At 47.4% G+C, this 13,854-nt stretch overlaps 1 protein-coding gene across 1 annotated transcript in view; it reads left to right on the forward strand.

The window, feature by feature from the left end:
- Positions 1–13,854, forward strand: part of SMG1 (SMG1 nonsense mediated mRNA decay associated PI3K related kinase) — a 1,634,890-nt gene that overhangs the window by 1,315,656 nt on the left and 305,380 nt on the right. The window contains exons 52-53 of the mRNA XM_078665250.1: positions 5,871–6,021; positions 6,108–6,297. Of these exons, the coding sequence (XP_078521376.1) occupies positions 5,871–6,021; positions 6,108–6,297 (341 nt within the window). The remainder of the gene's footprint in view (positions 1–5,870; positions 6,022–6,107; positions 6,298–13,854) is intronic.

The following is a 13,854-nucleotide window of genomic DNA, read 5'->3' on the forward strand; positions in this document are numbered from 1 at the left end:
GTGCTGAAGAAGATAAAGTACGACCGGGCCCAAGTCATCCTTGTGGCTCCGGACTGGGCACGAAGGTACTGGTATCCAGAGCTACTCAGTATGTCAGTCGATCCCCCGGTTCGTCTGCCTCTTCGGGAGGACCTTCTGTCGCAGCAACAGGGGACGGTCCTCCACCCGAACCTGTCCAGTCTCCACCTCCATGCTTGGAGATTGAGCGGCGACAGTTGAGGCCATTTGACTTGCCTCCTGAAGTCTGTAATATTATTCTGGCAGCCAGGCGTCCCTCCACAAAGTCGGTATACGCCTGCAGGTGGAACACATTTGTGGCATGGTGCACAGCAAAGGCTGTGGATCCTCTCTCTGCCCCTCTTTCTGAGGTCCTTCTCTTTCTTCTTTCTCTTGCCCAGCAGGGCTCTGCTCTGGCACTATCAAGGGCTACCTTTCTGCCCTTTCAGCCTTTCTGAGGCTGCCTGATCAACCTTCTTTGTTCAAGTCCCCTATTGTAACTCGTTTTGTGAAGGGCACCACTCACACGTTTCCTCCTGTTCCGTTTGTGATGCCTCAGTGGGACTTGAACCTTGTTCTTACTTTTCTGATGTGCGCTCCCTTTGAGCCACTTCACAACTGTCCTCTCCGCCTTCTTACTTTGAAGACTGCTTTCCTGGTTGCCATCACCTCTGCCAGGAGAGTGAGTGAGCTCCAGGCTCTTTCATGTACACCCCCTTTCCTTTCTGTCCATCCGGACAAGGTTGTGTTGCGGACTAAGCCATCTTTCCTGTCCAAGGTTGTCACGGTCTCCCATATCGGGCAGTCTATCACTTTGCCCACCATCTTTCTGCCACCGCATCCCTCTAAAGAGGAAGAGCTGCTGCACCGTCTGGACCCAAAACGTGCGATTTCGGTCCATCTAGATCGCACACGCCAGTTCCGGGTGGATGACCAACTCTTTGTTGGTTACGTGGGCGCTAAGAAGGGACAGGCGGTGTACAAGAGGACCATCTCTCGATGGGTCGTCTTGTGTATCAAGGCATGTTACTCCTTGGCGAGGAAGGAGCCTCCTGTTGGGCTGAGGGCCCGTTCCACTCGGGCCACGGCGCCTAGCACTGCCCTGGGCCGGGGAGTTCCCTTACAGGACATCGGTCAGGCAGCGACGTGGGCATCGCTGCACACGTTTGCAAGGCACTACTGCCTGGACAGCCAAGTCCGGAGGGATGGCTTCTTTGGCCGTTCCGTCCTCCAGGACTTTCTGGTGTGATTATTGGTTCGCAGACCCACCACCGGGGTTGGTATTGCTGGGGTATCTATTCTAAGGTAAGGAATCTAATACTAACCTGTTTCTTTCAGATGAACAAGTTACTTACCTTCGGTAACTGTTGGACTTGGCCCTCTTGGCAGGGTCATCCCTGGACTTTTTGCCTTCCTCCAATATTCTCTCTGACCTGTTTTTGTTGGTTTAATGACTCTGGGCACTTTACCACTGCTGACCAGTGCTAAAGTGCATATGCTCTCCCTATGAAAAGTGCTCCCTACTGTAAAGTGTTTGTGATTACAAATGCTTAACTGAATAACGCCTGAAGAATAGCCTTGGCTGCTCACGCCACGCACCTAGAGGGTGAGCAAGGGTAATTCTAAGGGGTCATCCTTCGCCCTGACTTAGAGGAGAGGGTCCCTGCTTGTCACAAGTGCATACTTGCGCCAACCAGAGACCCCCAATTCTAACATTGGACGCAGCGGTGAGGATTTGCGAATTTGCATTTGTATTTGACATACAGTGAATTGCTGATCACCACATAGTGGGAGCAGACCTATAACGCAGCCACAGGTTTCCATTTCTATAATTTTGCTGGGAGATCTCCATGTGTTTTTGAAGACGTCATGCCTGGTTCAGTGAGGATGGAAAAGGCAGCAACCAGATGCCTGTCGCCAGAGGAGTTGGCACTACTTGAGGATGAGAGAACTTGATTTAGAGCTTGAAGCCAGGAGGGCTTCATCCCAACATCCAGAGATTTGTGTAGCTGGCGGATTGAGCTTTGCTGAGTTGGAGGTGGAGTCCAGCTCAGCTGGTGGCAGCAACATTCAGGTATCTAGTGCTGACAGCATAGCGTGCGCACCTAGAGATTTGGCACCGAACTTGGAGGGGGTTAACTTACACCAGGAGGTTCAAGGGCATGAGGTAGCTCCAGTAGTGCGCAGCGTCCCTGAAGGGAATAGGGTAGCTGGCGTAGGAGTTCATGGTCCTAGTGGTGGGAGGGATTCCCCCATGGTTGAGGTCCTGGTGGGTGAGTGTGAAGACCGCCCAGAAGAGTGTGGGTTGTGTGACAGAGACAGTCCGCTACTGTCTGGCCAGTCTCTAAAGAATGGTGTGGAGTATGTGTGTGAGGCACTGGATGGTGAGGTGAGGGATAGTTTGGTTAACCCTGCTAGGGGGCTGTGTAATCCAATTGTGGGAGAGCATACTTTAAGTCCCAGTTTTCCAGAGCTATGCCAACACCTGTTTGAGAGTGAGTTCTCTGACCCAGGGAGCTCACATTGGAGGCAGACCTTGTGGTGGATTCCAGAGGGTCTGGAGAGGCATTGGGGTGTGATCCTGTGGGGAGTGGCTCAGGTATCTTCCAGCCCAGAGTGGTGGAAGTGGCGCAGAGTAGCCCAACTAGGTCCTGTAGTAGTGAGAGGGGTGTAGGGCCTCACGTCCTGTCCTTAAGGGGAAGGAGTGAGAATGGGTTTTGTCCCGGTAGTGACCAACCTCAGTCTCAGAGCCTGGATGGTTCTTTAAGGGAACACCAGGTGGGGAGCCTAGGCTGTCCGGATGAGTCACCCTCTGAGGGGGATCCCCCAGTGGCTAGAGAACGTGGAGGCTCTGTAAACAGAGCTCCAGTAGTTCTGGTGTCTGGCAGTACCCCTCCAGTTGGGAGGATGCAGAAGTCCAGAAGGAGGGGTGAGAGGGGGAAAGAGTCCCCAGTGGAAGAACCAGTGGGTCAGGGGCCAGCTAGCAGGGCTGCGTCCCCAGTGAATGACCATGGGGACACCACTTCTGTCCTGGGGGATCTTCCCACACTGTCAGAGGGACAGGGGTTGGGAGATCTGCGCCAGGCAGACTGTCGCACGGCACATGAGCTATGTGCCACCCTCAGGGGGGCATGCGTGCTCCCCGGGAAGTCCTGGTGCGCCAGGCAATTGTTCAACTGCAAGGTTGGGTCCCTGAGTTGGAGAAGCCAGGTTCAGGTGTTGTCTGACCTGGAGGGTGGGACCACTGTAATCAGTGTCCTGCCCCATGTCACTTCTAGGGGTACCACTCCAGTGGGGAGTGGGCAGTACTCTGGAAGGGGGGGCAGAGGGAGGGAGTCCTTACCTCTGACCCCGGTGCGGTTTGAGGGTTTAGACTCTAGGATAGAGGGCCAGGTGCAGGGTGTCCCCCCTGACCTGGTGCCCCAGTTGCAGGATAGCACCCCTGAACTGGTGGGCGAATTGTGCAGGTCACCTGCCGCAGGTGCCCTGACAATTCTGGAAGGGGGTACCACTCCAGGTGGGAGGGTACAGAGCCCCAAGGAGGAGGACCGGGTGTGGGAGAGCCCACCCCAGTCTTTGGTCCAGCCGCCAGGTACAGGCCTGGAGCTGGTGGGTCAGTGCCAGGATGACATACCTGACCTGACAGGAGGGAGAGTGGACAAAGGCTGCCAAGCACCTGGGGCTACTGCCCCCCGCTCTCTGAGGCCACAGACGTTTGAGAGGCATGAGGCCTGGGTCTCAGCCCCGACTACTGTCAGTGGCCACTGTGATTTGACGACTGTCTGTTGGAACACACCTGTGAGCAAGTTAAGGTTAGAGGCTGCACAGGTGGTGTCCACAGAGGAAGAGAAGGGTGCCCCATGGATTAGCGGGGTGGACCCTGAGAGTATGGACAGAGGATTTGAAATAGGTTCAGATTGGCATAGAACTGGAATGTGCCCCTGCTGTTGCGGGCCAGGTCCATGTTCTATCGCCCTAAGCAGGGAAGCCCATCACGGTAGTGATTGGTCTACCCTCCGTTTTGGCTGGAAGGGGGTTGTGTTGGACTTGGCCCTCTTGGGAGGGTCATCCCTGAACTTTTTGCCTTCCTCCAATATTCTCTCTGACCTGTTTTTGTTGGTTTAATGACTGGGCACTTTACCACTGCTGACCAGTGCTAAAGTGCATATGCTCTCCCTATGAAAAGTGCTCCCTACTGTAAAGTGTGTGTGATTACAAATGCTTAACTGAATAACGCCTGAAGAATAGCCTTGGCTGCTCACGCCACGCACCTAGAGGGTGAGCAAGGGTAATTCTAAGGGGTCATTCTTGGCCCTGACTTAGAGGAGAGGGTCCCTGCTTGTCACAAGTGCATACTTGCGCCAACCAGAGACCCCCAATTCTAAGAGTAACGATATATCTGTAAGAAACAGTAGTTAGTATTAAATTCCTTACCGCCCCACCCATCCTCCCCGTTCTGCGAACCGATATCTAGGGTTACGGTCATCCCCTTTCAGGGCGCTAGTTTTAATGGCACCAGTGTTGGTTTTTGACATGGCTCTGCGTTTTTGGCGTGGAAAAGCTGTGTCTAAGAACTGACGTCAGCACGCGGAGGCGGCGTCATCACTATGCCAACGACGGACGTGGAACCGCAGACGATGCCTACTGACACGCAAGGGTACTGCTACGCAAAGGTTTCCGGATCCAGTCTGACGCCTGGGGATATTCTAAGGTAAGGAATCTAATACTAACTACTGTTTCTTACAGATATATCCTTACCCCGAAGGTAAGTAACTTGTTCACTAGAGCCATAGTTACTTCCACTGCTCTCGTAAAAGGCACTCTAGTGCCAGACATATGCCGAGCAGCCATATAATCAACTTTGTATACTTTTGCTAAACGTTATTGCCTCACAACCAAACCACACAACAACTGATAGCATGGTTTGTGTTGCTTGACTTTCTGGGTTAAATTGCACTACTCAGTCCCACATCCCTGCGATATATTATTTATAAACTCATTCATAAATTGGGAATCTGCAGATTTATCACCACACTCTTGAATGGAGTGCAGGCAAAGTACCAGCAAATGATGCCAGCACGCTAGTTAGCACCTGATCTGGTACAATCTCATCATGTCTTATCAGGCAGAGGGGTGGCTGAAAGGGCATAGTGCTACCTGGCGATGCTGGAGAGTTATAGCTAGGGGAACGTTTTCAGTCTGATAGTTGGTAGGATATTCGTAAGGTGTGGGATCTGTGGGAAGGTTTTGCATCCACCAGAAATAGCGTTACAGAAGCTAAGTAACTTTGGCACCTAAATTAGGGGACCTAAGTTTGGAGATTGTAGTGAATTTTACAGTATCAATTATTCCACTACATGGATTTGAGGTACTTAAAAGAGGTGCATAGCATTAGCATAGTTGTTTACTTGGTGTGACATATAAACATGCATTAATTATAGGGAGTTACTTAGTCATTAGAAGATTTTGCTTACCCTTTGATAGCAATGTTTCTTATTTATACTATAGCGTACTGTAGATTCCTTGTTGTCCTCTATCCTTCTGACAGACATGCTTGTAGGTTTTCTAACCTAAAACAGTTGTAGATGGCATAAATATTATATGGTGTGGCTGGGCCTCCTGTACACCTATGATATTGATACTTCTACTGCTGGGAAAAAACACACACACACACACACTTTTTCTGTTATTGCGATTGTTTCTAGTTCTCTCTTACATGGAAATATAAAAAGATAAGGAATCTACTCTATCAACTACAGACATTGTAATCACAAGTAACACCCTGATGCCTGTTGACCAAATTTTTTTAATGCCTTAAATTAATTGAAGGTAATTATCTGCTGTATTTTAATTACCTTATATTTACTTTTTAGGATGCTGCATACACAGTATGGTGACCTAATTCAGCCAAGAAATGGTTCTGGTGATGAAACACCTAAAATGTCAGCTGGCCAGATGCTTTTAGTTGCATTTGATGGGATGTTTGCCCAAGTCGAAACTGCATTTGGGTTGTTGATTGACAAGGTATTGTTTTACTTCATAGTATATCAGATTGTAAAAAATAATTACATCATATTGTAAATGTCTAAATAATATTTTCATATTTACAGTTAAACAAAATGGAGATCCCATTGGCATGGCGGAAGATTGACATAATCCGTGAAGCGCGGAGCACACAAGTTAATTTCTTTGATGATGATAACCACCGTCAAGTGCTGGAAGAGATATTCTTTCTGAAAAGGCTTCAAACAATCAAGGAATTCTTCAGATTATGTGGCACCTTCTCTCTAGCTTTGTCAGGTAAATAGACTTATATTGAATGGATTATAATGCAAGATATGTGAATTGTTGGGTCGTCATGAAGGCCATGTCAGTGGTGAAGATATTTTAAATAGTAATATCTGCCTAATTCTTCGTTCATTTTTAGCCTTAATGGCCTTGCTTTAAAAAGTCTCTATACTCCCCCACACAGACTTTTTACTACAGCGTCTGAATAAAGACTAAGGGTCTAATTAACAAAACCTTTCTATACTGAAGTTTTATTTAGATGTGCCACTGGTTTCATCTGTGATCATAAATGATTGATCTTGATCTATGTGATTGGCATCTGTTAACATTTATGCTCACAGATCAAATTTCCAAATTTAAAAAAACTGCCTTTTGTCAGGATTTTCTGCACTTTTAAACTAAGGCAAGGGGTGTGAACATGGATCTTTTTGCAGATCATAGACAGCAGTGGAGAGTATGGCCAGGGGTGTGGGCATTGAGAATTTCAGCAACTCCCACAAAATCTGAGCAAGCGTTCCCAAAGTAAAATTGCAAATAAACCTATTGCAAATCAAAGGCTGGAGGAAATGTGCATTTAAGATGGGAAAGGTCTCCATACACATCCATTTTTCTTGAAGAATTTAAAGGCAGTGATTTCTCGTGTAAAATATTGGTCTCCATGTGCTATTGCATTTTTTTTCCCTGACAATGAACCAGTGGATTTTCTGCGTTGGGGGCAATTCACTTTCATTGGAATAGTGGTAAAACATATGTAGGTGTGTAAATCCATGATTTTTGTAGGCTTCCATAGATTACTGCTGGGGTCGATTTATGTGAATACCCAAAAAGGGGTATATCTATATAAGTCCTCTTGAAATCAGGCCTTCCATTCGGAATAGGGACGTGGTGGCTTCAGGACTGCAAATTAATTAATTTACACCAGACTCTTTTAGTGCACAATCAACATGCATATTCATAAACAATCCCTTTGATACTTAAATTGACATGCCGCAGAGAATATATAAAAACTTCCTTGTAAGTGTTTTTTTGTGTCTCAACCCAGCTTTATCAATGGATATTGTGATCCATCATTTAAATAGGTCTGTTTATATGAAGTACAGTCCTAGAAAAGTATTAACATAGTTTATTGTTGTGGAGAAATCTTTTAAACCTACATTGTGTAACTCCAAGCAGTGTGCATCTAGGACAGAATAAAAGGTTATTTCTCTCCCTAGTAGCTAAGGTGCTCTGAAAGTGCTCACTATGCTGCTATGACCAAATTAAATGCTTCTTTTTCCCTCAGTCCTACATAACGTTGACTGCTTAATGGTTTTGGCCAAGCATTTTAATCTTTGATTGTAAATTAATCAGCATTGTTACAAGCAATTAAATTTTATTATATTCAATGGCAATTCACTGCCCTTTTAATAAGTTGAATCTTTGCCTACAGCACATCAATTTAAAAAAAAAAGATTGCATTGAAACTGTAGATTAATTTATGGGTGATATAGTATAACCCATTTATTATGTTAAATAAGCAAAAATGCATCCATTCCTTATCCCCCTTCAATTCTTCCATTCTGTATGCTTTATAACACTTCAAATATTGGAATCCCGTTAATGTGTTTCATCCTTTCTTTATTTCCCATGTGTTTTTCCAGCAATACTGCGCAATTGTTCAAAAATCCCTCTTTTTCACTCCTCCCGGTTTGCCTTTTTAGTAGCCTTCATTTGATATCAACCATTTTGTTTCTCATTATTTAAGACATTATATATAGTGCATCTGGGACAAACAGGTGCCCTACTTAAAATAACTGATGTGTTCGAGGCATGTGGGCTGCTGAATTCATATCTGTGCATAGATCGCCGCCTAGTGTTGGGTCCGGATGATTGCACATTGTTGTCCTGGAAGAGTCTTCGAAGTATCACGAGATAGGTGGCCCCTCCCTTGGACTACAGTGCGCATGGTCATCCTCTCCATCCCCAGATTGTTTTTTTCCGCCATTGGGTTCGGATGTACCTTCCAGCACTCCAAGTTCGGAATCAAGAAAACTTTCATAAAAGGCCAAAAGGCCTTCGCTTGCGTCAGTATTGTTTGCGATCGGTGCCGAAAGACTTTCAACAACTTTGTTGCACTCCGGTCATCGAATCAGGCCTTAAGGCCTTCTCGACGCCACGTGGACCGACGGTCGATGGAACGAAGTCCATTCAAATACTTCCCGCAGTGCAACTCCAAGTTCCCGCACACAGATAAGCATCCAGTGTGCAACAAATGTTTATCTCCAGACCATAACGAAGATAACTGTATAGCCTGTGCCCAGTTCCGATCCAAAAAGACAATACGGAATCGGCGGGTGGCAAGGCAAGAAATGCAGAGGTCGGCACCGGAGCCCGAGAATATCTTCGACGATGAGGAAGAACTAGGCTTCGCCGAAGACTCGGATCAGGACGAACAATACTCCGACAACGACTCTGAATACTATATCGACGAAGAAGAACAAATCGTCGATATCGAAGACTATGATCAAGACATCGTAGCTGTCGAGGACGACTCCGATGACACCGAGGGGCGAACCGTGAGTACACCGCCCCATATAGACACTACACCTATATCAGAGGCTCAGGTCGAGGCATCGCCATTAGGCCTTAGCCAAGATCAAAAAACTGGTTCTATAGCCCCGCCATACCGCCCGGCTAAGAACATACCAAAAGAGCCTTCTGAGACACGTACTCCAAGGCTGGCTGTATCGAAACCAAAAGTCATCGACACGACCGTCTTCGGACCGAACGTCGTCGAACCAAAAGTCACAAGACCGAAGGGCGCAGAGCTGAAGGCCACCATTCCTGAAAAAACTTCGAGAACCAAAACCGTCGAATCGACAAAATAGACTTCGATCGGCGAAAAAGGGAAAAAGCCTGGCACCGAAGACAAAAGGGCTACGCCCAAGGCGGTCATCGAACCGAAACCTAAGGTTCCCCAGACCAAACCCGTCGAGCCGAAGCCCATCGATCTGAAAAAGGGTATCGAGCCGAAGCCGCAGGCTCCGAAGACACCTCTAAAGCCTAAAGACGTTACCGAACCGACAAAAACCATCGGTCCGAAGCAGGTGTCTAAACCCGCAAAGGAGATAGGACTGACAAAACCTGTTGGAAACCCTCAAAAACCGATACAGGCACCAAAACCGGTCCAACCAGCCAAAGGCATCGAACCGAAAAAGGTCAAGCCAAAGACATCGGCGCCAAAACACAACACTGTGGAAGAGGAGCTCATCCATCCAGATCCCTCCACAGAGGATCAGTCAAAACTTTATATTGACCCAAACACTGGAAAAGTGACTGTTTATATACCAAGAAGAAAAGGCCAGCTCCTGCTGAAGACTTTTCTAGAATTCCTCTGAAAAAGAAAAGGGACTGTGCTACCTCTCCTATTCTTTTCCAGCCTATCTCTCCAGCTATGCCTACTACTCCATATGCCCCACACTCACCTGCACGCTCTGACCATAACCCAGATGAGGATCAGGATGCAGATGTGGGTTTCAGATATCCACAAGACCCACATATAGACCCCAATTCACAACCATGGGGTGGGGGGGTGAGCCAGACAATGAGGGGACTCTACCCATTACAGACCCTACGGTATACCCAGTTAAACCATCACCCACAGAAGACACAGTGGCATTTAACTCTCTAATAGATAGAGCAGCAAGCTACCATAACATAGACATGCACTCAGATGCTATAGAAGAGGATTTTCTATTCGATACACTAGCTACATCGGAAAAAAGTGTCAAAACGCTCCCCATGTTAAAGGGCGTCTTAAAGCACGCACCTGACATCTTCAGTGACACTGCTAGGGCACGTGTCATCCACCCAAGGATAGAAAAAAAGTATAGGGCAGCACCAGTAGACCCTACTTACATCAAAGGGCAATTACCTCTAGATTCTTTAGTGGTATCCAACGCAAGAAAGCGAGCAAACTCACAAACTACTGGAGAGGCTGCTCCTCCTGACAAGGAGTCCAAGATCTTAGAAGCATCAGGCAAGAGAGTAGCAGCTCAAGCAGCAAACTCATGGAGAATAGCCAATACTCAAGCCCTGCTGGCCAGATATGACAGGGCACACTATGATTCCTTAGAGGGTCTCCAACACTTACCTGAGCCGTACAAAGACTAGGCAGATGAACTCATACAGGAGGGAAAGCTCATCACCAACGCCTCCATTAAATGTGCTCTAGACGTGGCAGATATAGCTGCCAGATCTATTAACACAAGCGTACTACTTAGGAGGCACGCATGGCTGCGAATATCTGGATTTAAAAATGAGGTACAGGCTACAATTCTTAACCAGCCTATAAATCCAGATTTTTTGTTTGGTCCAGCAGTTGACTCAATTCTGGACAAAATGAAAAAGGTCACGGAGACTTGAAAGTCCATGGGGGCTCTTCAGTCCCAGCAACACAGAGGCTCCTTTCGTCGCTCCACCTACAGGGGAGGAGCGCGAGGTAACACATCGCAGCAATCCTCAACATACAAAACTAATACGCAATCCACCTACAATAAAAACACAAACAGAGGTGGATACAGAGGTAATAATAACAAGGGCAGAGGTCGTGGAGGCAATGCCAATAGATCCTCCACTAACACCAAACAGTGACTTCTTGGCACTACCCCCAGACCATATAACACCGGTCGGGGGAAGACTACAACAATTCCTGACACAATGGTTAAACACCACTACAGACAAATGGGTTCGGCAAATTATCCAACATGGCTATCTCATCAACACCACCCAACATTCCGCCCATACACCGGCCAATGTCACAGGAACATATAACATTACTGCAGCAAGAGGTCATCAGTATGCTACAAAAGGGGGCCATAGAACCAGTCCCACTTCAACATCAAGGGACAGGAGTATACTCACTATACTTCCTCATTCCCAAAAAGGACGGTTCGCTCAGACCAATATTGGACCTCAGGCCCCCCAACCTGTTCATTCTATCAGAGCATTTTCACATGCTCACTCTGCAACAAATCTTGCCATTACTGTGTCAGGGAGACTTCCTAGCAACTCTAGACCTAAAAGACGCATGCTTTCATATACCAATACACCCTGCTCACAGAAAGTATCTGAGGTTTACTATTCAAGGACAACACTACCACTTAAAAGTCCTACCATTCGGTGTCACAACAGCTCCACGGGTGTTCACCAAATGCCTGGCAACAGTGGCGGCACATCTCAGGAGACAACACATTCATGTGTACCCATATCTGGACGATTAGCTAATACACGCGCCATCGGCCCAGCAATGTGCCAGCCACATGTCAAAGACCATTCATCTCCTGCACAGTGTAGGATTCTCGCTGAACTACCCAAAGTCACACCTACAACCCTCCCACGTACAACAGTACCTGGGAGCAACAATAGACACACTAGCAGCAAAGGCATACCCAAACGCAGCACGGATCAACAGTATGCAAATGGTTATCCAAAAGTTCACACCACAACACTCATTGTGAGCTCGGGTGTTAATGCAACTAATAGGCATGATGGCCTCGTGCAAATTCATAGTCCCTCTTGCCAGACTACACATGCGTCCGCTACAGGAGTGCCTAGCAAGGCAGTGGAACCAGGCTCAGGCACAATTAAAACACCTAGTGTTGGTGACCAGTCGTGCATACAACTCTCTGCATTGGTGGAATCTTTGAGAAGTTGGCCTGATATATGATGCTCACTAGTTCTAGTGATCACCTTGTATCAGTCCAAACAACCCTTATGGTGATTGGTTGTAAGTCAACCTTATAGACCAGCTATCCTAATGGTAGCATGGACAAAGCAGTCTTAGGCTAAACTCTTTTGGCATGTGAAGCCAGCTGTTTTACTACAATATAACCCCTTGAATACCAGATGAAAGGACACCACACAGGTTGTTATGAAAATAAACGATATATTTATTAATAACAAACACCTCTGAACTCTTTACGAGGTCAGATGGCTAAGCACATGACAATCTCTTAGGGAAAATACGATCAGTTGCACAAAATTACAATGGTGCCCTAGGGGCACGACAAACCATATACTAAGTAAGTGGAAGGTGAAAGTCGATAGTAAGAATGGAGCTGTCCAGAGGCTGTAGGATCGTTGGGACCACGCTACACTAACACTAGGTAAGTAGTAGGAGGCCCACGGAATGCGTGTGCAGAGTGTGAACTCACACGCAAGATGCGTAACAACGTCTATGGACAGTACAGTTCAAGAAAAAGGTGAGTACGGACAATCCTGACTAGGTAGGACTAAAACGACTGTGGAACTGGACACTAGGGGCCCGATGTAGGTAGGACTCATTTACCGAATTTTATTTACCGAATTTTACCGATTCGGTAAATGAGAAGGGGGGACATGTAGGAACATCCAGATGTTCCTTTTACCGAATCGGTAAAAATCTGTATTTACAGATTCGGTAAATACCGACTGGTAATGCCCATTCATTCCTATGGGCTTTGAAGCCCATAGGAATGAATGGGCATTACCGAATCGGTATTTACCGAATCGGTAAATACCGACTGACACAAGGGTGCAGGGGGTGTCACGTTGACACCCTCTGGCACCCCCAAAAGAGGCTCGGGTGCCATGTGGCAGGCATACCTGCCCTAAGGGCAGGTCTGCCTGTCATTTGGCACAGGTGTGCATGCACACCGGAATCGGTATTTTACCATCAAATAGATTAGATGGTAAAAGAGTCCCACCTACATCACATATTTACAGATTCGGTAATAAATACCGATTCGGTATTTTACAGAATCGGTAAATTTACCGATTCTGTAAAATTCAGGGCTCTACATACCATTTCTGATTTACCGGTCGGTAACGGCCGAAAATACAGATTTTCGGCCGTTACCGACCGGCCTACATCTGGCCCCTAGGACAGTTAAACTACTCTTGAGCACCGAAATGCTCTCGTTACCTCACCCACGGGCCGCGGGTGCATAGGTGCCAAAGTGTGTCGGGTTCTCGCGTTGAAGTCAATGGAGCCTGAAAGAAAAGATGCTGCAGGCGACCTGGAGGAAGATGTCCGGTCCAATCCAAGGGTGGATTGGTGAAGAAGAGGACCTGAAAGCAGCGACCAGACAACGCGTCGAGCAGCAAACAAGCAGAAGGGCCCCACCCAGATCTCGTGGATGCTGGAGGGCTGATCTTCGGTGCAGGGGCTGCTCGGGGATGGGGCTTCTCAGTCCCCAAAGCACTTGGTCGAGTTTACCTCGGGAGTCGTGCTGGAAGCGAAGTGCAGTTTCTTCCAAGATGGCCGGTCCCACGTGTCTCGTCGCACCCACGGGTCTCAGCTTTGCTGCAGATGTGAGTTGAGGTCAGAGAGGTCTGGGAATCCGGGTCTCGTCTGGCTCTGAAGTCTGGATCCTCGAGGGAAGACGACAAAGGGAAGCCGCTGGACGCTTGATGGTGCCTGCTTGTGCAGGGTGGACACTCCTTGCCCACAAGGGAGATTTCTTCAGTCTTCTGTGGAGCAGAACGTCTAAGTCCAGAGTTTCTTCTTGTAGAGTAGTTCAGGATTAATCTAACTCTGAATGGGACCAG

The sequence above is a fragment of the Lissotriton helveticus genome, chromosome 10 (assembly GCF_964261635.1).
Source record: "Lissotriton helveticus chromosome 10, aLisHel1.1, whole genome shotgun sequence".
NCBI lineage: Eukaryota > Metazoa > Chordata > Amphibia > Caudata > Salamandridae > Lissotriton > Lissotriton helveticus.